Raw genomic sequence first — 23,649 nt, 5'->3', positions numbered from 1 at the left:
CCCCTGTCCCACTCCCTGCCCCCCTGCCCCACTGCCCGTCCACACTCATCTAGTCCAGCTCTGTGGCTGCTCTCGCCTGATCAACAAGGCAGGCAAGGGGTGGAGAAGTGGAGTGGGTTGGTCCACATCGACCCGGAAGTTCCAAAGGTTAGAAATTTTCTGACCACTTGTCATCCCAGGGGCTGCCTGTGGGGCAGGGAAGCCTTTCACTTCTCACCCTTGTCCCATGTACGCAGAGGCCACCAGCTGCCCTGTTGCCTCAGTTTCTCCAGCCGAGTTCTGGGGGCGTCAGAGCACAGGGGCTTGCAATGCGTGAAACCAGAGAGGGGGCGCTCGCACCTTTGTCCTCCCAGAGACCTCATAAGACTTAAGGGCACCCCTCCTCTCCCTCCGATCCGAATTTCCACTTTTCATTCCGCTCTGCTTCTCTTCTGCACGGCTCCTGCCGCCTCCCCTGCTTCTTTCTCTGCTTCTTTCCTTTCCCCTCCCGACTCTGGCCTAGGCAGCCCAATGCCAGGCCTGGCTCCTAGAGCGAGCGGAATCTGCGCCGCTCCTCTCAGTCGCTGCGGGGAAGCAGTTCAGGAAATGCGCCCTCCGCTGGCGCCGGGCCGAGGTTCTCGCTGCAGCACTTTTTCTAGCAGCTTCGCAGCTGTGGCCCGACACACCCGCCTGGGCGCTGGGGTGGGGTTGGGTAATTCTCCCAGACCCTGCTGAAGAGTTACGAGGTGGTGTCCTAGCTACGCGGATGCTGAGGGTCTGCGCTAAGCGGCCGAAGCCCGTCCTCCCCGGGTCACCGCCTCCCGTCGCGCCAGGAAATCCCTTGCTCCCAATGCACGCCCAAGGGAGAGCTGAGCGCCTTTATCTGCCCATTCCCTCCTCCGCAGGGATCCAGCAGGACATTCCCCTCCCCACAAACACCATTCTTCCGGGGGCAGATACTTCCGTATGCTCAGGACCATGGAACTTCAACTTGGAATCCGGTTCTGCGCCGGATCCGGCCTAGAGCCCGGAGTGCGAAAGCCGCGCTCCCGGCCAGGTCCTCCCAGGTCTGCGGCCCTCGCGCTCGAGCCCGCAGGGCGCGCTGTCACTGCGGAGCCACGCAGGGGAGGTTTTGTGGATAAACAAGAACGTTTGTTCTTTTGGTTTTACTTTCTTTATTCTTTTGTCCCCTCCTTAGTCTCCCTCCTTGCTCTTCTTTCTGCTTCTCTTAACTTTTCTTCAGCCTCCTCATTTTCCCTTTCTTTTCGTTCACTTTTCTTTCTCACCCTCTGCGCCGTTCTTCTTTCCGGATCTCCCTCTTCTATGCCTGCCTCTGGGTCCCGCTTTCTTTGGGTCCCCCGGGCACTTTGCCGTCCCTGGGCTAGGGCTGCGCCGTCTCCCTGCATCATTTTTCCTGACTCCGCCGCTCTTTCCCACTTTTTCGTTCTCCCGGCGGCCCCAGACTGGCGGACTTGGATCCGGCTCCCCCGCCGCCGCCGCCGTGATTTATTCGCCTCAACCGGCGGAATCAGGTGCTGAACCGAGCCCCTGAAGGAGGGGACAGATTTCTCCCAGGAAGGGTTTTGTGAACTAAACGATGCTAATTACAGGATGGGGGACGCGCCGCTTGAGGAGGGGAGGCGCACCGGGCGGAGCGCGCCTAGCGAGCAGAGATGCCGGGGCCCGGCCGCTGCCCTCCCAGGCCGCCTCCCTGGTCTCCTCCCCTGTGCCTCTCGCCCCGGCTTCGCGCGTCCCTGGGAACTTTCCTGTCTGAGTTAACTATTAACCGCGGGCAAGAGGCAATTTTCATTGGAATTCAGCGATTTCCTTTTCGCAGTGGAAGCAGATTAACATGCAAATGCTGAGATGTTCGGCTTGAGTCTGCGCGCGGGCGAGGATGCCTCTGCCCCTCCAAACAGTGTCCTTCGCGACGACGGAAAACTACAGCTCCGGGCCCCACCGCCCCTCCCGCCGTCCACCTCCCCGCCGGTGCACGAAACCGTGACCAAGCCAGTGCCCGCCCGGTACCTGGAGTGCAGGTGGAAAAAGCCGAACGCAAGTGTTTGGGGGCGAGGTTGAGGGGAAAGCCTAACCGGGGCAAGCCCGGGGGAACCTCAGAACTGCAGCTAGGTACGGCCACCCAAGAAGCCCTCGAACAACACAGCCTGATACCTACTGGGAGCCCCGCACACGGGGACCCTCTTGGAGGCGTTGGCAAACTTAGAAAAAGCCGTTTCCCGCCTGCAGAACCTCCCAGACTGCCCCTCACTTCCTCCCCCTTCGCCACTGCCAGAGACACACACCCTGCTCTGCTTTGTGACCGCTGCAAACTTTGTCAAACTTGAGCCGCTGGGCACAAACTCCTGCCTTTTCCTCCTTTCCTTTCTTGCCCGGGCCGCTCTTCCTAGAGCAGGGCGGGAGGGGTTCTCAGCCTCCGGACATGGGAGAGGACAATTTGCACAAGTCCAGGCCTCACCTCACTGGGACATTAGACCCTGGCCGCCCTCCAGGCCGCGGGACACCCAACTCGGTTCACCGCGGAAGGCACTGGTGGTTGAAGTGGGGAGACTTGGCAGGGCCCTGGCTGACAGCCCCAAGGTTGACCAGGCCAGGCCTTCCCAGGTGCTGGCTCCAGCCTCTCACTATTGCTTCTGATCTCGCTGGCTTTGGAGCCCAGTTTAGGGCTGCCAGCCCCTCAGGGAGTCATCTCTGTGTTTTCAGTCTTTCCAGCTTATTTTCCCCCAGCCCTGGCCGGGGGTTAGTTCTGTCCCTGCCCAACTTGCCAGCTGCGTCTTTTGCGGGGCTGCCTCTGTCTCTCCTTGTCTCTCTGTCTCTGTCTCTCTTGTTTGTTTCAATATGCGGACACTGATTGCGCCTTATGAAGTTCTAACTGGTTTTGTGTCAGGAAGATCTTTCTCACTGCTACCCAGCCTGGCGTGACGGATTAAACATCAACTAGTTAAATAAAAATTAATATCAACTGCCTCCTAACTTCTAATGTCATGTTGTTTATAACTAATGAACTGATTAGGGGATAAACACATCACGGAGACATTCAGCTCTCCTGCCCGGGCTCTGCGGCTGCCTTGTACCCACTCTCCAGCTTGGCCTGCTGGCTGTGAGGCCAGAAAGAGGGTGGGGGCTGGAGACCTGTGAGCTCCCCCAGGCTTGCTCCTCTGCCTGTGTTGGTCTCTTTTCTTCTTTCTCTCTTCCTTTCTTGTTCCCTTAAGTACATTTCCTTTTCTCAATGTCTCCTCTTTCCCCCTTCTTTCCTTCTCCCTCCTTCCCTTCCTTCCATTGTTCTCTGCAAAGGACAGTCCAATGGACTATCCCTGGTTGTGTATGTGTCTGTCTGTCTCTCTGCTACTCTGGTTCCCAGGCCCCCCTTTCTCTATGGGAGTCTCTACCTCTCCCTTCCCACTTCTTCCCCCTCATTTGGATTCATCCCTCCCCCAGTGCTGAGTGTGATGATTAAAAGTATCCCTGTGACTGAGCTTCCACCCTGCTACAAAGCAGGAGGCTGCAACCTCTCCCTCAGCACCTTGTGAAAGACTGACACCCTCTTCCCTAGGGGAAAGGGGAGAGAACTAGAGTAAGTGGGGTTGTGTTTTCTATTTCTTCAGTCAGTACGGAAGGGGAGGGAGAAAATAAAAGTGATTTTTAAAACTTTTGCCTTTCTTCTTATTTGAGAAGCAATTAATACAGCTTCAAGTTCTAAATTTAATTTTCAAAGAAAGAAAAACTGCTCTGGTATCCTTCCCCACCAACCACAGCCCACCCCTGCCCCCCTGGAGCTTCAGAGGCCTCTCCACACACACACACACCTCACTAGCCAGCCCTAGCCTGACCTGAGCAGCCTTCTGCAGAGCACTTTTCCTCAAGATACTTAAACCAAATCACAATTGTCATCATGACAACAATAAAGCAAGAAAGCGAGTAATCACAGACCTGGCCCCAGTGATTTTTTTTTTCCTAAGAAGCCACAACGTTTAAACTTGGTTTGCCCCGGACCACAGGGTCTGACAAGACAATAACAACAGAAAAGGCTTTTAAAACCAATTTAGCACATGTGAAAATGTAATTCTAATGAAGAATCAATAGGCTGGCGGATCATTTTTCCTGGGACTCCTTGGAGAACCTGAGAGAGCTTTCAATCAATGGGGCGGGCAATGAGCAAAAGGGCCCTAGAGACAGTGTGGGACAAGGATGAGGACTGGGAGACAAAGAGAAGCATAGCCTAAGAGAGAAGGCTGGAGGGAGGCTAAGGTATGAGAGCGGGGCCCTTTGACTGGCATCACTTTGCAGGCTTCCAGAATCCCCAGGGCTTTAAGAGTATCAAAGACAAGAACTAGGAAAACTCCTTCCTCCTCTTGGTCCCTCTGATATGCGACAGGCTGCTTAGCACCATAGCCTCAGCTGCCTTCCCCTGGGCCTAGGCCCCAGCCCTGGCACTCTCCCAACCATGGGCCCTGTGTTCAGGTAACTGTGACAGCTGGCTCAGGAGCAGGCAGGGACTCTGGGCCAAATGTGTTTGTCCCTAGTTCAAAACACCTGGTTTCCCAGTGGGTGCCTCCCTTCTATGTGTGTGTCTGGAATGGTGGGTCTCAGTCCCAGTCTCTGATAATGCAAGAGCAAGAGCAACGAATGTGTGTGTAGTCATACTTAACATTTTATAAATCACTTCCCCACAGTTACCTCATGAGAAACCTCTAAGCAGGGCATGGATGATTACCACTATTTTAGAGGAGAGGTTGGAAAAGCACAAAGTGCTTATGCAGTGAAGGTGTGACTCAGCAGGTCATGACCCTTGTGTATGACTAGGTGCAGTTCTGAGTAGGTGATGGAGCAAGAGGCTAACTATGTGTGTGACCATCTCATGTGTGTAAAATAGTGACCACATGAAAGTGTGATTTGGGTATGTGTGTGACTAGGTTCATTTATGCATCTTGCTCCCCATCCTTGTCCCTTAGGCATGTTGCTCTGTGTATAACAAAAAGCAAAACTTTTTTTTTTGCTTTTAAGTTTTTGTGTTCTCAGAATGGCAAATCACCACTTAGGTTTTTTTTGTTTTTTGTTTTTTTAAGAAACACCAGCAAAGTCTGATGTTTCAAATAACAAATATTGGTAAGGAGATAATTTGACCGTGATTTTCCTGAAAGGGTAGAAATTCATGTTCCTGTAGGAAGATCTTTTAGAAACTAAGTTAGGGGAACATGATATAGGTTTTGCCTCTGGGTTCCTGTGTGCCTCCAATCTTGGTTACACAATTTTTCTAGAGGAACTTCAGCTGAAATATGGAACTCCCAGTGAAGAACTTACAGTTTCTAGCTGTAGTGGGCTCAGTGGGCGGGGGACCTGGGCCCTGCCCCTTGCCTTGGGGCCTTTCTGCCTGGGGCCTAAAATTGTGTGTCTATAAGATGTGCCCCTGCCTGCACACAGGACATACCCAGCACTTTCCTTGATGGCCTGTCAGTGTTACTCAGCACATGTGAGCAAGGCTGTGTGAGAATACAGGAAGGTGGGTGTGCTATCCTATAAAGTGGGGGAAATGAGAAAGGGATATATGAGGGTAGAAGTAGGTGCAGGAGTGCTCAATAGTGTGCAATTGTGTAAGATGTAGGTGTACACATGAGAAAAGTGGTGTGAGAGGTTTGAAAATTTGTGACAAAGGTATGAGAGGTATGATGTGGGACAAAGAAAAAGTCAGCATTGGAGTGGGCTGAAAGCATGAGTGTGCTTGGAGAGGGTGTGAATGGGAAGGCCCAAGAGGCCCAGAATACCATGGAATGGTGTGGCTCAAGTGGCTGACTGTGAGTTTGGGAAGGGTCTGGTCATTCTCCCATTCCCTGGGCCCTCATCATCTCCGTAAGGAAAGGGAAGCCAGGACTTTCTGCTTTTATTCCAAATTGTTTTGTTTTAATCCAGAGCAGGAGAGCTTGTGAGGGATTTAGGGAGCAGTTTCACAGTGTACTGGTGCCAGGGACCTCCAGGGAGAGGCTATGTGGCCCAAGTAAGTTGGGGTGCATCTGTAGGTATCTTGGAATTTGAGGCTGAGAGCAAGCTTTTGGAGCCCAAAGGTCGAGAAGGTAGTATGCGGCCGGTGCTGAGAGTCGTGGGGTAGGGGGACCGCACAAAGTTGGATAGTGCGTGAGAGTGAAGACGCCCCAGCATGAGAGGCTGTAAGGCTGACACGGGAGCGTGTGACAGTGAAGAAGAGTGGGTGGGGTGAGAGGGTGTGCTGGCGTCTAGGCTGGGGATTCGGTCTTTGGGTGCCTCCGGCAGCGCGGGTGTCGCCTTGCCTGCAGCTGGCGCGGCCTGGGTGCGTGTGCACGCGTGTGCGCAGGGCGGAGAGCTTGGGGCTCCTCTGCGCGTGGCTGTGCCTCGGCGCGGCCGGGTGTGTGAGCGCCGGCGCGGGCGGAGCGCACAGCCGCGGCGGCGGGCAGCCTGGGTTATCTGAGCCGCTTGGTCTTGGGTGGCTGCGCCCAGATCTTGGGGTGGTGGCGGTAAGGACGAGACGCGCTGTCGGGCCGAGGAGGAGCCGAGAAGTGAGACCCAGGCCGAGACGGCTGCGGCGGGGAGCTGAACATGGAACAGCGTAAGGGCCGGGCAGGTAGGAGCAAGGAGCAACCGGTTAGGGCCACAGGCAAGTGGGGCGGCAAAGGAGAGGGATGGGGGCAGCTAAGCGGAGGGCCGGCTCTATTACTCTTTCTGTACTGGCCGTGGGCTGAGGGGTGTGGGGGCACTGTATCGGCTGAGCACTGGGTGTCTGCGGCCTCTCCCCACCACTGGGGCCACCTGGGTGGTATTTCATAACGGTGTCCTCTAAAAACTTTCCACCCACAAAATGTGAGTTTTAGAAGTTTTAGAATCTCTCTTGGTTTCTGTGCAGAACCTGGCTTTTCCTTTCTGCTGTGCCTTTAGGGCTTTATCTTTCCACTTTTCCTCAATGTATGAATATTTTGCACAACTTCTTCCAAGTTGGGAGTACTGGGAAGGCCCTAGTTCCTAGTAGGAGAAGGGGTGGGTATGTGTGCATGTGTGCTAGTGGATGGGGACACGCTGTGTGCACATGTCTGTGTGCACTATGAATCAACATTAACCACTGGTGGAGATGTGCCTAATATGTGGAAAAGAAGCTCTGTCCCCAAAATAAGCAACTCAAGGGAGGCCTGTGGCAAGGGAAGGGCTGGCAGGCCCCAAGGGACCCAGCGAAGGAGAATCTGAAGCTGTTTACCCAAAGAGCTAAGGCAGTGGAGGGCTGCTCTGTCTGGTTTTCCCCCCCTCCCCACTCTCCTCCAGGCTCACCAACTCAGCTGTCTGCCCACTAGGTGCTCTGGTGTAGTATAGGGGCGGGAAGCCAGAGACCCGTTTAATTTTGGATTGGTGGGAATGGAGGGGATTGGATCAGATTTCCAAGAGTTTTCCAAATAACTCCACAGAGCTCAAGGACTAATGCCAGGCTCTTTTTTGCCTCACTCCTCACCTTTCCTAAATCTCCTTCCTCCCCTCCCTTCCCATGCCCCCCACCAGCTCAGGTTATAGTTCTTTCAGCTGATAATCCAGTTTCCACCCTCAGTATTGTCCTTCCTCTGGTTTCTTGGCCCAGTCCAGGACTATCTTCATTCCCGCTTGAGGGCCTTGTCCCCTCTAGGGAATCTGGGACCCCAGGAGCCCCAACTCTGGCCTCCTGGGCTTTTAGGGCTCTGGGCTACCCCTCCGCACCACAGGTTTAAGTAGGGGGATCAATAGCAAACAGTTGTAATGATCTAATTAATTATGGCAAAATTAAAAGCGAGTACAAAATCAATCTCTGATGGTGTTGAAGATAGAATTCAATTGAGAGCCCATCTGTGCACCCCCTCGACCGTATAAATATGCAGCCCAAGGACAGACCTAATGGCTGGGCCTTCCTGGGAACCTCTCTCCCCCTTTTTCCTTTCCTGCACAGGGCTTCTCTCTCCCTGGCTCCTTCTGAATCTAGTTTGCCTCCCACCTTCACCCCTCCTTACTTCCCTGTCCCATCTGCTCAGGCGTCCAACACCCCCACTTTTCTATTTTCCCCATCTGAAGGCAGCTCTCTCTGCCTCGCAGGCGTAAGGTTTGGGACCCTGGCTATTGACCGGGCAAGTCTCCCAGAAGCAGCAGCCAGGCCTCGCCCCAGCGTCTCTTTGGAAAGAGAAGGCGCAGCAGTGGAGGGCATCCTTGAGCTCCTGGCAGGGCCCTCATCCCAAGTTTTCTGGCGCTTGATGATACTACAGAAGGGACCAGGGTGCTTATCCAGGGGCGCCTGCTTCTACCTGCTCCTGGCCGAGTAGCCACTGTCCAGGCGCACAAGGCAGAGCCACCAGGAAAACCAGCTGCGCACCACACTCGTGTCCCTTCCTTCCTTTTCTTTCTTTTGCAGGTGCGGGATCCCACTCCCGCCAGCCAGGGCTTGAGGAAGGGTGAGGAGGAGCTGCGGGGCTGGGCAGGAGGCAGCGTTGTGTTTGAGAGGGAAGCCTCCGTTCCCTTCCAGGCAGCCCTACCCGGCGCCGGGTCTTCCACCCTTCTCCCTTTCTCTTTTCACTAACCTCTGCCGCTCCTCTGCTCTCACTTCTTCCTTAGACACATCTGGTTGGCTCACAGCTCCCAGGAGACCCCGTGTCCCCCAGACGGCCCCCGCCTCCCCTTTGGCCCCATCCAGCTAGTTCAAAATGACAGTAATACACGCGTGCCAGAGAGCATGCCTGGCCGACTCCCCGACTCAACCGCCGCAGCCGGGTTTGCGAAATACGCGGGTTTGTAGTCTCGCGAGCCCGTTCGGGAGCAGCGAAAACCACCAGGAAAAAGCAAGGGAAAGAGGAAGGAGAGAGAATCAGCAACTAGGTCAATTGTGGTCTTTGGCCATTGTCATCTGTAACCCCAGAACCATAAAAATAAGGCATTTATTTGATGTCCTTCCTTTTACTGTGCTGGCCTGTTCCATCTGGTTCTTTGGCTCCCTGTCTCTGGTCCCTTCCTCTCCTTGCTGGGGCTCTGAGCCCACTCTCTGGCCCACACTAAGTTCCCAGGTTTCTTGCTGCCCTCGGAGACCCACTCCCTGATCCTGCCGCTGGGCCTCAGAGCCTGGGGGAGACACAGCCCCAGCCTCCCCACCTTCCTTTGCCAGGCCTCCTCACCCCTTTATTAATTGCTGTGTTGACCTACAGGATTGATTGGTGGTCCCGTTTGAAGAGGCTGCGGAGGCCTTGGCCTCGGAGTAGCTTCAACGGAGGTCAGAGGGAGGAGGGGGAGGCGAGGCGCTGGACATAGGTCCTGACTCCTATCTCAGCCCGGCCTGGGACACAACTGTTTGCCTACACACTCTGCTCCCTGCCCTCTCACACACACTTTTACACACCCTCAACACACACGCACAAACTGCCCTCACCAAGAGACATTCAGCCCAGATAGAGTGCCGTCCAAGGAGACACATCAGAAATTTTCCTTAATTGATTTAGAAATTGAAAGAGGCTTTCTCCCTCCATTAGTCAGTTTCTTCAATACATTCGTTAGCCCCGGGTCTACACCTCATTGCTGGGCCAGACATGGCAGAGCCAACTATTAGGTCCCCGGCTTTTTTCTGTCTGAGATTTACTTTGCATATTTTTCCCCCCAGGAACAGTTTCAGAAAGTTAAGAAATAATCCTGGATGCTGGTAACCCTTAAAAATCTCAAACCAAAGCGCTTTTTCCAGAAAGAGCCCTTACCCTGGCTCCTGGGAAATTCGGTTCAGCCCTTTTGTTCCAAGTTTGGGGATGGACAGCTCTGGACCATGGAGGATGGAAGGCGGCAGCGTGCAGGTACTCGAGGCCGGGGTCTGACCCTACAGCAGAGGCTCTCGCCTCCCCTCACCGCCCCTCCTTCCCTGCCTGCCTGGACCGAGGCACGTGGACACACACACACACACACACACACCACACACACACACCACACACACACACAACACACCCCTGCACCGACCCCAGACCCCAGGCCCCTGTCCCACACACACCGAGCTGGAGTGGGCCGGGACGTCCGGTCTCCAGGTTGGAGTGGGTGGAGGAGGCGGCAGGAGTTACGAACGTCGCGGCCGGTCCCCAGAGAGACCCCTTTTCCTTGGTTATCTCCCTGTCTCAGCCAGCCCTCTGTCGCGGTTTGCCCCGCTCCCCTCCGCTCTGGTCCTTTGTCTCCAGCCACTTAGCAGCGCCAAGCAGCTTGTCCCCCGCCTTGGTGGCCCTGCCCTTCGCTTCCCTTTCTGGCCAGCGGGTCTCCCCGGCCTTACCCGCTCCCGGCTCTGGCGCGGTCTCCGCCTGCTCCTCACATCCACAGCTGCGGTGAGAGGAGGAAGGGAGGGCGGGCGCGCCGCGGATGGATCCGAGAGAGTGGATTTGGTGCTTGCTCGCAACTCCGGGAAAACTCAGCCCGCCGGGGTGCTCCCGCCCCTTTCCAACTCTTCCTCGGCAATGCGGGGCCGCGCGCCCTGGCCCGCGTTTAGCCCCATTCTTTCCTTGTACACTGGCAGGGGCCACTTAGTCCACCCACCCCCCGGCCTGCCCAGCAGCTGGAGTCGCGCTCCCCCTGCCCCTTGCTACCGTCAGCCCCTTCCTCCAAAGCACCCTTCGTCGTGGTGGCCGTGGGCGATGGCGCTGGGGAGGTCCCGGGCCCGCCAGCGCTGTCCGCCTCCAGCACAGCCAGGTCAGGCTGCGGGCTCAGGGTCTGGCTGACACGAGGGTTAATCATTACTTGGTGACCGATGCTCAGCCCCGTTGAGATTCTCTCACCGGGGCTTGGGGAGGAAGGACAGGGGTAGTTGGCCCAGTGGGAACCTAGCTTCGCCCAAACCAGCCTCGTCAGGCCTTGAGGATTCAGGTCTTCTCCGTCTCCTCAGAATCCTTTTCACATCCTTTTTCTCCTCTTCCTCTCTCTTCCCGCTACCACACCTCCCCTTTAACAGGTTTCTCCCCTCCATCTCATCTCTGCTCTAGCTTTGGCAGGTTGACTGCAGGTCCTAGGAGGACCAACATTCTTTGTTTGGAAGCGACTGGACGGGATTTCCTTCCCCAAGTCTCCGCCAATGGGCCAGCACCTCCCAGAGGTTTTGGCATACTGGCCGGAAGGGGACATCGCCTGAGGCCACAATTAACCTGGCTGTTGGTGGTGGTGGTGTGTGTGGAGGGGGGCCGGGTTTAACTGCTCCTCAAGCAGCTGCGTTGGTGCAGTGGGGGCGAGGGTGCTGGAAGAAGTGGGTATGGAGGATTGGCAGGAAAGATAAAAGGCAGAGTGATAAACGTGGACCGGGTGCGGTACAGTCAATAGAAAGAAGAAAAAAAAAATCCTGAAAGGGAGGAACACAGGAAATGAGGTGGTGAGGAATCCTCTTGTTACCTGGAAAACAGCACTCCTTGCCCTGCCCAAGTGCCCAGAAACCGGACACTTATTTCATCATCTATTACAGAAATGTTGGTTTTCAAAATGCCTCCCTATTGGCTACCTTCACAGAGTAGGCAAGAGAGGTAATCATCCCTATTTTACAGGTGAGAAAACTGAGGCTCAAAGAGGCAAAGGGACTGTGCATGTGGTGGCTGCTGCTTCCTCCCGTGGGCTTTGGGGTGAGTGGCCCCTTCATCTGTGCAGAAGTCCATGAGTGTCTGGGGGTGGAGGGCCAGGCTGTGTCCAGGTCCCAACTGGGAGTGCCAGGACTTCACTGGGCCTCTTGCTTCCCCCCACCTCCTCTAGCTTATTCTCTGTTAGATAGGGCCCTTCACTCCTACACTGTAGACCTCCTGGCCCAGTTTCTCCTGCTTTGACTATTTTTTCTGCTCCCCAGTCCGGTGACCCACTGGTGGCAGCCACCTGGCAGGCCCGTGCCGCTAAGAGGCCGCTTTGGTGGCCAAGTGGCTTGCATTGTCGTGTCCTCTCAAAAGGGCTGCGGAGGGCCGGGCAGGTCGCTGGGACCTCTTGTGAAAAGCCGGGCTAAAGGGGGAGGGGCAGGGGAGGATAAAGGCGCAGCACGTGCGCGCGGCCTCCGCAGGACCAACAGACAGAGCGGGCGGGGCCAGCCCAGAGTCAGGTCCCCCATCCCCCGGGCGTCACGCAGGGCGCCCAAATATTGGGAACAAAAGCGGGAAAAGAGGAGTGAGAGCAGGAGGGAGGGAGGGAGCAAGGGAGCGAGTGAGGAAGCAGAAATTAGGGGGGTCTCGGATGAAAAAAAAAAAAGAAAGAAAGTAGCTTTAGGGGGAATGTGCCGTGGAGTGTGAAATTGCAGCCCATGGTGCTCCATATTGTACCAGAAGCTCTTCCAAAAAAAAAAAAAAACCATCCTCCAACGTGACCAGAGGGCTAGGAGGGGGGAGGGGCGGGAAAGAATGGGGAGGAGGAGGGGAAAGGGCCGGGCAGGAGCCGGGCCGGCTGAGCCGGGTAGGGACCCGGGGTGCGCTGGCGGCCTGGGATCTGCTGAGAGTTTGCGCCCTAGGATGCGCCAGGCCTCTGAGGGTGAATGGACCGCTGTCGTCCCGGCAAGGGTTGTCAGTCGAACTTTTCTTTTTTCTTTTTGTGGTGGTTGTGACTTCCAAAACTGGGACTAATACAGAAAAGGAGCTCGGCTGGAGAGCTGCTGCTTTGGCCTACCCTCCTCTTTTCCCTCCGTTTCTGTTCTCTTCCCTTTGGACTAGTTTTTCCCCCCTTGGTTCTAAACAGCCCCCCCCCCCGCCCCGAACTTTAATACGTTTAATTTGGTCCGCGCTGTGGGGAGCATTTCCTAGGGAGATACATTTAATTTAGGAATTTCTAATCCCCTCCCTCAGAGCCCGGGCCCTGGCTCCCCTTGCCGCTCCCCGGGAGGTGGAAGGAGTGGGAAGAGAAAGGCAGGCCCAAGCCATGGGGGAGGAGCATGGCTGAGAGGCTCCAGCGCCCCCACCAGGCCCCCTGCAGCCCAGCCGAGGTCCGGTCCGGGGGCCTGGGCCCTGGGTCACGGCCTTGCCTGTGGAGGGTGGCACCCACGCCTCTGCCTTTGCCTTCCTGGAGGAAAGAGCTGGGCCAGAGAACTGGAAATCAGAAACCCAGCAGAAGGGTGGTGCAGGGAGCTGGTGCGGACAGGGGCTAGAGAGCACCTCACTTCAGTCACAGTCACCCAGAAACGCATTTGAGCTTGGAGTGCTCATAGTGTTTGGCTTGGTTTGGGGGCCTATGAGTGTGTACCTGTGTGTGGTGGGGGTATGGATCATTGGGGATCACTGCCTCTTGAACACCTACACCCACTCAAAGCAGTCTGGGGACTGGGGGAGCCAGGCTGGTCGCTGTTCCATAGTGAGAAAGGAGGCAAGGAGGGGGACCTCTGGGCCCCAGGAGAGCCTGGCAGGGAAGGGAGCAGAGAAGGCGAAGGAAGGGAGATCCACAAGGAAGATTTATTGGGCAGATCAGATGCACAGAGGCGGCTAATGAAGCAAATCCCGAGATGGGTATCAGAGCAACTCCCCAAAAGTTTATTTGCCTTTAAATTTCCGCAGGGAGGCGGGAGCCTTGTTTGAAGTGTAAATGCCCCTAGGTTGGGGGGTGGAAGGGCTGCTTTGAAAACACCAGAGAGAAAAGGTTCATTTAGAGGCAGACGGGAAAAGCAACCAACCCTGACAGGTCGTAGCCCGGGTTGTGTTTGGGGTTGGGTTGTTTTCTTTCTTTCTCTTTTTTTCTCCTCTTTCCTCTTCTTTCTTCCCTTTTCTTCCTCTCTTGCTTTTTCTCCTCTACCGGACTCTATAGGAGGAAAAAGGAAAGAACAGAAAAGGGGGCATTAGAGGGAAAGGCCATCACCTGGAGAGAATCTATAGGCCAGCCCGTCAACCTGGAGCCTTAGGAGAAGGCAGAGCCTTGGCTAAAAGGGTTTCTAAGCATCAGGGAGCATTATTCTTCAACTTCCTAGAATGCGCTAGAGCTAAGAAGGAAGGAAGCTGCCAGGGGCTCACCTGGTGGGAGGGTGAATGTCCGTTTAGTGCATTGCAGGGGGTCTCAGGAGTGGGGAGGAGGATTTCAGGAATTTCAGGGGCTACCTGGGAATTGGACTATCATGAAACGGTCTTCACTCTTCATAGGGTACATATGAAATAAAGGTGTGTGACTAACTTGCAGCACACTTTGTGCATTAAGTCCCCTTCTTTACAAAAGTAGAAATCCCTCTTGCCTGATAATGTGAAAATGTCTGTTGTCTACTCACACTTCATATTATGTGTAAGGATATGTCTAGCTGGTTTTAGAAAAAATCTGTGAGTCTGTGTGTGGAAAGGAGTTCTGCCCAGTCTTCTTCCTCCAATAGTTAAGACTCCCCCAGACTTAACTTCTTCCATCCAACTAGAGAGACCTGGGGGTAAAGGGCTCCTTTCTTTCTGAGCTCCTCTCAGTTAAGGACCGTTCTTCAATGCCACCTCCCCACCTCAATTCTGGGTTGACATTCTGAAGAAAACCCAAGGGTGTACCAGCCACGACTACCTAAGAGCCTCTTGCTCGCAGGTCTGGGAGCCTTTCTCTTTACGCTGCACACTTTTCCTCTTTCGCTCCCCACACGAATTTACGGCGTGTTCGTGGGGTTGTGAGCCCAAAGCAAACCCAGGAGCGCCATCTGCAGGTCATGAGAGGAAGAGACTGACCTTCTGGGCTGGACCCTGAGCCTTCAGCCTCCTGCCCAAGTAAAGCACTCTGGCGGCCCAGGGGAAGTGGTGGGTGGGGGCTGGGAAAGAGGGTAGGCGGCGAGGGTTTTTTCCTCCTCACAGAAGTTACTTTGCAGGTGGATTAAGCGGATCAGGCTCAGGAGGATCAAGGAAGAAGGGCAAACGCCAGGATTCCAGCAAACCGACCCTAAGAGTGGGAGGCTCAGAACCCTTCAGGGCCAGGCCTGGCTCGAGCCCTGCCGAGAATTAAGGGCGCTTCTAAAACCCGGGTGCAAGAGGCCCACTAGGAGTCTCTTGGCTGAATTGGGTGGGTGCAGCCCCCATCCTGGCTGCCTCCTGGGCTCCCGCCACCGGGACAGCGGCACGAGTCCGCGGAGCTTCTGCGGACGCCTGGGCCGCCAGGAGCCAGAGGCGCCACGAGCCCGGGTGGCAAGAGCGTATGCGCGGGCTTCCCTGAGCCGCCCTTCGTAGACCCAGGGAAGCGGGAGGAGGGAGCTAAAGAGGAAGAGAGAGTTAAAACATCAGCTGAAGTGCCAAGATGATTTATGAGACGAGGGAAAATATTTCATAAAGATTTCCCGGATATTCTGTACTTAACCAGTTAGGAGACAAAGAGCTTCTCCTGCCTGGTGCTTGCGAGCGGACCAGAGCGGGCGAGAGAGCGAGTGCAGACGCGGGCTGCGGAGGCTGGGCCACGGCTCCGGTAGGAGCGGGGCCAGGCCGAGCGCGCTGCGCCTCCTGCGCTAGCTCCCGATCGGCGAGCTGGCAGCGGGCGGCGCTCAGCCCCGTTCGCAGCCTCTTCTCCCCAGCCGGGGAAAGCCAGCCTTGGTCTCCTGTCCTCTGCCGTGAGGGACCTGTCACTCTGAACTGTCTCCCTCCCCAAGCTCTTCTCCCTGGCCACCCGAGGGTCCAGGAGCCAAGTCCCCGGGCTGTCCCACCATCCGTTGTGTCCCACTGAGGCAGGTGGGTCCTCTTGCCGGAGGTCTCCAGCTTCATTCTAAACCGGGCGTTCTGTGCTGCCCAGACCCCGATGGACAAGGGGAAAAGGGAAGCCCTATGCGCAGCCGCGCGTGGGACTGGAGAAGATTAAATGCCTGGCACTTGCCCCGGAATGAGAATTGGGGGTGCATGGATGGGGAGGTACCTCAGGAGGGAAAGGCTTAAGGGGAGGACTAGAGAGAGGAAGGAAGAACCAGGAAGGAACGGAAGGGAACTCAGCTGAGAGCAGGAGGGTTAGGACTAGGGATGCGGACCAGGCTCGGGGCCGTGTGGCCCACGCGGGCACTGGCCGGTGGATGGCAGGGCTGGGTGAGTTGGGACTGCGAGCCCGGCTTCCGAGCACGGCACGCTCCGAGGCCCTCTGACGTTGCCTGAATATTCATTAGACTGGGCGCTCTTTATCCTTATCTAACGTTTATCTTATCGGCGAGTTTCGTTTCTCAGTGTAGTTTTAATCCTGGGCTCCCCTTTCCCCTCCCCCGGCCCTCTCCCCTCCCTCCCTCTTCCTTCGCCCGCTGCTCCCTCCCATCTCCCGTTCCCTCCCCTCCCCTACCCTCGCCGGCACCGGAGTGACAGGCGCGGGGCCCTCCTCGCCTAAGCTCGGGGCTCCAGCGTTGGCGAATCACAGAGTGGTGGAATCTATTGCCTTTGTCTGACAAGTCATCCATCTCCCAGCGCGGGGAGAGGGAGGGGGTCTGGAGGGGGCTTTGCAGCTTTTAGAGAGACACACACGGGGAGCCAAGGCTCCAGTCTCCGGCCGAGTCTTCTCGCAGCCGCAACCTACCTGGGGCCAGCCCAGTGCTGCTGCGCCGTTCGCCTCCCTCCCTCCCTCCCGGCCCTTCACCGCGGCAGCGGGCGTCTGCCTTTTCTGGGGGCGGGGGCCCGGCTAGCGCTCTCCCCTCCCGAAGGCTCCCACTCGGACATCCCGGGGATTGCTACTTCTCTGCCAACTTCGTCAACTCACCGGCACTTGCAGCGGCCCGGCTCCCCGCCTGGCGCCCTGGGGCCGCCCCGCACCTCGCCCTCTCCGACTGTCTTTCGGATGACCGGGTTCCACCGGAGCTGAGCGAGCCGTCTCCCCCGCCCAGCCTTAGCTCTGGCCGCAGCTGCCTCTCGTGCCATGCGCCCCCAGACCCTCCCGGCCCGGCCCACCGCCCCGGGGCCGTTCTGCTGACCGGCGAGCCCTGCGCCCCGACGGTGGGAAGTTGCGGCCTCAGCGGTTGCAAGCTCCGGCCGACCGGGAAAGAGTCCCCGCGGGGAGCGCAGCGCGGCGCCACCCGCCCGCGCGAGCCCCGCAGCAGCAGGGCGTCCGCTCACCACCACCCCCCTCCACGTCCCTCCTTTTTCTCCTCAAGTCCTGAAGTTGAGTTTGAGAGGCGACACGGCGGCGGCGGCCGCGCTGCTCCCGCTCCTCTGCCTCCCCATGGATATGCACTGCAAAGCAGACCCCTTCTCCGCGATGCACCGTGAGTACCGGCGCCCGGCTCCTGTCCCAGCTCGGGGCGCCCTGTCCCAACGCTATCCGGTCCTGGCGCGGCCCCGGCCCCCAGTTCTCAGGTCCTGTCTTGGAGACCACGCTGGCTTCTCCTGACCACCCCTTTCGTTCTGTCCCTTTCCCTAACTCTTAAGTGTTTCTAAAAACCTCCAGTTTCTCTCCATTCTGCCTTGTGTCACCCATACTCCTTCTACCTTCCCAGATGCCCATTACCTCCCTGCCTTCCTTCCACCTGCTCGTTCTTAGGTGATCGATAAATAGACCCTGCCTCTGGCTCCAGCCACCCTACTGCCTGGTCACCGTCTTGCTCTGGGCTGGGGGACTAATGGGCAGGGAGTTTTGAGGGTTTTGTGTTGTGTTTTCTCTCTTCTTTCTTTCTCTGTTTGCTTCCCCCCACCTCCCCTCATCTCTACCTTTCCCGAACTTAGAGTGTGTTTGTTCAGGAGGAGACTTCTAGGATGGGCAGCCTCTGTCTCTGGACAATCAGGCAGAAGAGTGTGGGGGTGGGGTGCCCCCTTCTGACCCTCAGCCTCTAGCATCTCCAGGGCCTGCCAGCCCAGCCAAGGCTTCTTGTGGACTGGTCTGAAATACTTCCTTCCTTTTCTTTCTTACCTCCCTTTCCTCTCCTCCCTCTCTTCTCCTTGAGTTGGAGTCTGAGATTGGCAGAATGCGGTGGTCATCTTTCTCTGCCTCTCCCTGGGAGATGCGTTAAAAACAAAGAGGGGTTCCAAGGAGAATCAAAGTCAGTGAGGTCGTGTAGAGGAGCCTTCCAGCAGCCCATGGGCATAGCAAAGCTCTGCTTGCAGTTCTGGGCGCTCCTTGATGGCCTCCCGATCCCTGGTGAGGATGGTCCAGCCTGTGACCTGGCCAGGGAAAAGGCAAAGAGGGAGCAAATGCTGAGGAAAGAACAAAAGAAAGGCAGATGCCAAAGCTTGAGAGAAAGGAGAGAGAAATCAAAACAAGCGGAAGGAAATGAAAGAAAGAAAAAAGAAAGAATGCTATAGGAAAAAACAGAAGGGGAGAAAAGTACTGAAAAAATAGGAAAAGAAATATTTTAATGAAATTTGAATTTATCTAATTCATATCATGTGTCTTTAACTTGGGAAACAATTCAGAGAATTTTTTTCAGGCTTAAAAAAAGATAGATTGTAAATATAAAACTTCTCCCTTTTAGACTAATAATTAAGGATGATTTGTAACTTTTCACGAGGAAAGTTTTTAGATCTGGCTTGGATCTGTGCTTCCGACCAGAGATGCGAGAAGGGAGAGCTTTTTTTTTTTTTTCTTTAAGCACATATTTAGCCTTACAGGGGGAGCTTTTAAAAAATACCCCTGGGATAAAAGGTATTTCCCTAAATAGTTCCCAAGCACAGGAAATCCGAGTCAGGGGCCTCGGGCTGTGGCGACTCTCCATGAACCGAGTAAGAAATCCGGTCGCCTTTTCGGCAGGAGTGGAACCGGGTTCACACACGCTGCCTTTGCCCAGCCCGTCGGCCTCCCCGCCAGGCTGCCTCTGCTCTTGCTCTCTTCCCTCGCTGATTCCGCGGCCGATCTGCGAAGTCTCGGCTGCCCATTGGGTGCCTCTTTGAAACCCAAAGGGAGCAAGGCGAGCTAAAGGTGGTCGGAGGGAGAAACCACCGCGAGGGCCGGCGGGCTGGCGGGCTGGCCGGCAAGCAGCTGCAGCCCGAGTCAGCGCCGGCAGCATTGGCGCATTCCAGGCCCGACCGCGCGCGGCTCCCGGCCCCCCGCCCTGGACTCCCACCGTGTCCCCTTCCCATCCCCACCACTTAGATTGGGGACTAGGGGCCGGGCCCGAAGCCCGGGGAGGCTGAATTATTCATCTTTAATCTGCCCGCAGCTGCCGCCTTTTCATACCGGTAACGCGAGTTCTCCCGGGGCCTAAATTATTGATGGTTGGGGTTTGGAGGGAGGGAAGTGGTGAGGAGTGGGGCTAGAGGTAGTGAGACTAAGGGGAATGTGGGTAAAATAGGAGGTTCCCGCCTCCCCCAGTCTCCAGATCAGAGGCTTCTCCCCAGGGGTTGCAGTGCGCCCTTGTTCTTGGTGCCCCTAGAAGGGGACTAGAGAGAAATGAGCCAGGCGCAGACGTCCCCGCTTTCTCCGAAATTCGCCTGAAGCTCGCGTGGCAGGGACTGTAGGTTGCCGGCCAGCTCCGACCGGCGGCTAGAACTCTCGGCGCTTGGATTGCTCAGTAACTGCGGCTGCGGGTTGATGGCTCTGGGTGCAGGATTTCTAGACTGCTGTAGGCTGGGGAGAATGGAGCGCTGTGCAGCGCCGTCAGGCCTGGCATCCAGTGACCACCTCAGCTCTGAGGTTGGGGACTGCACTGGAGTCTGACTGGAGACCCAGAGCCCTCCTTTTGCCAGGAGAACAAATGCCCTTGCTGTGGGGTTTCCTGAGAGGCTGCGGAGGTCTACGGAGTCAAAGGGACACAGCTGGCTCGGGCTGGCTGCACAGGGTGCCCCGTGAGCTCTCAGCCCGCCTGGGCGACCTGTACCATGCCACCTGTGTGAGGTGGTGGGCTCCAATCCTGGCGCAGCGTGACAAGCCCAAGCAGCCTGCACTCTCTGGCTGCCACCGATCGCCGCATCGCTCTCTGCTGCCTCCCTTTCTCCGAGCACAGTAGATTCCGGGCCTCTTCAGTCTTCCTGCCACCACCTGGCTTTCTTTGAACTTTAGACACTAGGGAGGCAAGAGGGAAATACAGACCCCAAATATCTAAAGACAGAATACATAAAGGAAGGAAAAACTCCCTCTCAAAAAACAAAATGAAAAACAAAGAGATAGGACAACTCCACCTCTGATTAAAAATAAATGCAAGGAAAGAGGTAGGGAGCAAAAGGGGGAATGTCAGGGATTCAGCCCCCTCTGTGTTCAGGGACCACAGGTAGGAGTCACCCGGTCCTGGACCTCCCCCAAATCACCTGCTTTCTAGCCCTCAGCGCCCCAAGAACTTCCCTTCCCTGCCGCTCAGGCGGGATCTGCTCCCAGCTGCTTCCCTGCTCTGCCGGGCCTTTCCTTTCCTCTCCTACTTTCTTTTCTACTGGCATTAATTCCCCCTTTGCTGTTTTTCTACCCCTCTTCCCTCTTTTCTCTCACCCAGCTTTTCCATTCTTTCTCTCCCTTCATTGCCATTTCACTGGTTTCAGAACCATGTTCTTTCCCAGCCCTTCACCCTCCGTCTGCGCTTCCGCGTCTCTACAACCCTGCGGGTTCCAACCCCGCAATCCTGCACTTTGTGGTTGGCGGACCACTGTTCTCCCGCGAGTCCTGAAACATGCCCCTCCACCCTGCTTGCCCCCTTCGCACGTCCTCCTAGGCCATGGACCCTGACTAATGGCCGGTCCCTACTGTGTGTGGGGTGTTGTGTTTTTTTCTTGTCTCTCCCCAGCAGGGCACGGGGGTGTGAACCAGCTTGGGGGGGTGTTTGTGAACGGCCGGCCCCTGCCCGATGTAGTGAGGCAGCGCATCGTGGAGCTGGCCCACCAGGGTGTGCGGCCCTGCGACATCTCCCGGCAGCTGCGGGTCAGCCACGGCTGTGTCAGCAAAATCCTGGGCAGGTGAGGGCTTCTAAGCTACCCCTGGGAGATTCCCTGCCTCCTTCCCCCAACTGGCCCTGGGTCTCCAGACCGAAGACTTGGTTAAAAGTCGAGGACACCAGAGGGGCAGGGACGTGCCCGACTTGGGTATCTGAAGAGCTGCTCCTTTTGGAGAGGGCACTCAGGTGGTGGCCACTGCCCCACGAAGGAGAGTGGCACAGGGTTATCAGCGCCTGCCCAGCTCCAGAGTCCTGGCATGAAGGCAGCCCAATTCCCATCTTCAGAAAGGACGGGATGCCTCTTCTAACAGTTAATTTGGACCAAGAGAGTTGGAAGAATAGGGAGGGGAGTGAAAATGGGTCCCCAAAAGGAGAGAAATCAGCATGGGGGAGGAAAAAGAGGTGATTCTCAAAGGGGCTCTGCACTCAGTGGGAAAGGGCTGGAGGTGGCGCCTCAGCCCTGGTCTTCCTGGACTTCTGGAAGCACTATTCCTCCTGCTCTTCCCAAATGAAAGGCCAGGCTTTCCATCCTGGCAGTGCCTGTTCAGGCTGGTGGGCACGCAGTCCCCAGCATGACTGCCTCTCTGGAGGGAGCATACCTCTGTTGTCCTCCCCCTCAACCTTAGCTGTGTCCCTTACCCTAGTCAAGCACCCTCGGGAAGCCCGCTCAGCCACTCCGGGCCATTTCCCTCCAGCCACTGCCTCGGGCGGGAGTGTGGCTCAGCAGCTCCGAAGCCTTTAGCCCCCCTGCCCCTGCCACAGCTTCTCGCTGACCCCGCCGGCCTTCCCGGCGCAGGTACTATGAGACTGGCAGCATCAAGCCCGGAGTCATCGGTGGCTCCAAGCCCAAAGTGGCAACGCCCAAAGTCGTGGACAAGATTGCTGAATACAAACGACAGAACCCGACTATGTTCGCCTGGGAGATCCGAGACCGGCTCCTGGCTGAGGGCATCTGCGACAACGATACAGTGCCCAGTGTCTCTTCCATCAACAGGTGAGCAAGCCACCTGGGCTGCAGGGCAGGACTTCACCTTCCAGCTCTAGGCTAGCAGAGCATTAGCCAGCACCTGGCCTCTGTTTTCTCCAGCCTCTGCCCTTGCTTTGTGCTTCCAGCCCTGAAGTCCTTTGGCCAAGGAGAGGGGTACTGGGAGGCAGAGAGATAGACAGACAGACAGGGCTGGGTCTCTCCGGGCTGGGTATTCCCTGCCAGGCTTCTCCCGCCTGCATCCTGGAAATGAATCCAAGTGTTCGTGGTAATTAAGACTCCAAGATTATGTGCTTTGGTATCTAGAGACAATCACAGCCCACAGCCAAAGGCTTTAAAATGACCAGTGTCTATTCATCGCCTCCAAACCGACTTTCCTTTCTAAAGGCATGCTCCCTTCCCCAGGGGCAGCCACCTGTCCTGGCTTCCTTGCCCTCCCTGCCAACTCCCACAAAGCTTGCCTCCCAGGAGCCCAGATCTTGCAAGCTAGCTCTGCACAAATTTCCAGCCTACAAGCATGAGTCTCCAGGCCTGCAGAGCAAAAAACACCAACCATCAGCCAGCAGTTGGCAGGGAGTAGAGGAGTTGGACAAGGAGCAGGAGGCCAGTCAGGGAGGGAGGATTCTGGACCCAGAGGCTGAACTTTAGGAGATGCCTCTAACCACGGAAGGTGCCTATGTCCAGGCCTAAGTCTGTACTGATGACAGGCTCAGGCACATGAGGATGTCACAGGCTGGAGTGAGCTCCACATATAGTAGCACAAGTACTTAGTCTCCCAATACGCAAGCTACTCCAGCATGCTCTCTGCGGGGAGAAGAGGCGCACACTCCATGTATGTACACTTCAGTGTGCAAATGTGCCTATCTTTGCTAGATATAGCACGTAAAAACAATAGTTGGGCAAAGGAACTCAGGATGGCTTTAACATCACAGAACTGCACTACCTGAGTACCTATCAACAGAGACTGTACCAACTCCAGACAGCCTTGGCCAGCCTTTCAACCCCTGCCCCCTATTTTAAGTCAAATCCCCAAATGAAAAGAAGGCTGAGGGTTTCATATCCTTGTTATTCTTTGTACTCCTCATGGGCTCATTATCAGGACAACTAATAATTCAGATGGTGCCTTTTCCTGAAACTGGCATCACGTATCAAGGTTTTTAAAAATATTTTGCAAATGATATGGAATTATCCCAAATCATCCTGAAAACAGCAGGTAAAATTAGCTGGTAGAATGTACCTTGGCTAAAGAAGATTCCCTCTGCCACACTCATGCTGTAACGTACTGCGAGGCGACCCCAGAAATTATCCCAGTGTGTGCCATCTGTATTAAAATGGTTATTCAGTTATGAACAGGGTAACATAATACTGATCAGCTAAATTATACACCCTCCGAAAAACCTCCAGCTCCCTGGGCCTGGCTCAGCTAGGTATGGAAAGCACAGAGGTTTGACATTCAGACACTTTCCAAAGGAGCTGGAGAACAATGGGGGGTGGCTTGGAAGAGGAATGAGTCTTTTGCATTTAAAACCAGAGGAGGAGGCTGGAGCAGGAGTGGCAGTTAGGGAAGGGAAGGGGACAAAGCATAGCCATTCTAGAGACTTAGCCTCTTGGCTGGCTGCTGGTTCTGGGAATGAGTTGGAACTGAGGTCTTGGGAGGAGAGCAGCCCTGCTGAGACCCAGTGTTGCTGGGACTGGGTGCTGGTATTTTGGAGAACATTCGAGAGAAATGCTTGTTTTCAGTGATAGGGTTTGCAAGACTTTGGAGGAACTCAAACATGTACAGTTAAGGCAATTTGCTTCCTTGATGGGGGGAGGATTGGGGCAATCAGGGAAGGTGTGGTAGGAGCACTCCTTGTCTACCACCCTGTCTAGCACCCCTTTCTCCCATCTCCCCAACATATACCCTTTATTGGCTGAGATTTGGGAAACTGAATTATGCAAAAGTTTGGGTATTCTCTCATCCTGAAAAGACATGGAGAGC

The 23,649-nt window shown here is 55.8% G+C and overlaps 1 protein-coding gene across 5 annotated transcripts in view; it reads left to right on the top strand.

Moving 5' to 3' along the window:
• The first annotated feature begins 6,476 nt into the window (after window positions 1–6,476).
• PAX2 (paired box 2) overlaps window positions 6,477–23,649 on the top strand; it is an 86,165-nt gene continuing 68,992 nt past the window's right edge. For 3 of the 5 annotated variants that reach the window (XM_037001373.2, XM_017680228.3, XM_017680230.3), the window contains exons 1-5: window positions 6,477–6,589; window positions 11,514–11,588; window positions 16,988–17,098; window positions 20,537–20,705; window positions 21,480–21,677. In XM_037001373.2, the coding sequence (XP_036857268.1) occupies window positions 6,565–6,589; window positions 11,514–11,588; window positions 16,988–17,098; window positions 20,537–20,705; window positions 21,480–21,677 (578 nt within the window). In that variant the 5' untranslated portion in view covers window positions 6,477–6,564. The remainder of the gene's footprint in view (window positions 6,590–11,513; window positions 11,589–16,987; window positions 17,099–20,536; window positions 20,706–21,479; window positions 21,678–23,649) is intronic. The other 2 variants (XM_037001374.2, XM_017680229.3) reach the window with 1 other exon arrangement.

The sequence above is a fragment of the Manis javanica genome, chromosome 7, assembly GCF_040802235.1.
Source record: "Manis javanica isolate MJ-LG chromosome 7, MJ_LKY, whole genome shotgun sequence".
Taxonomy (NCBI): domain Eukaryota; kingdom Metazoa; phylum Chordata; class Mammalia; order Pholidota; family Manidae; genus Manis; species Manis javanica.
This window is presented reverse-complemented; position numbering and strand designations above follow the sequence as displayed.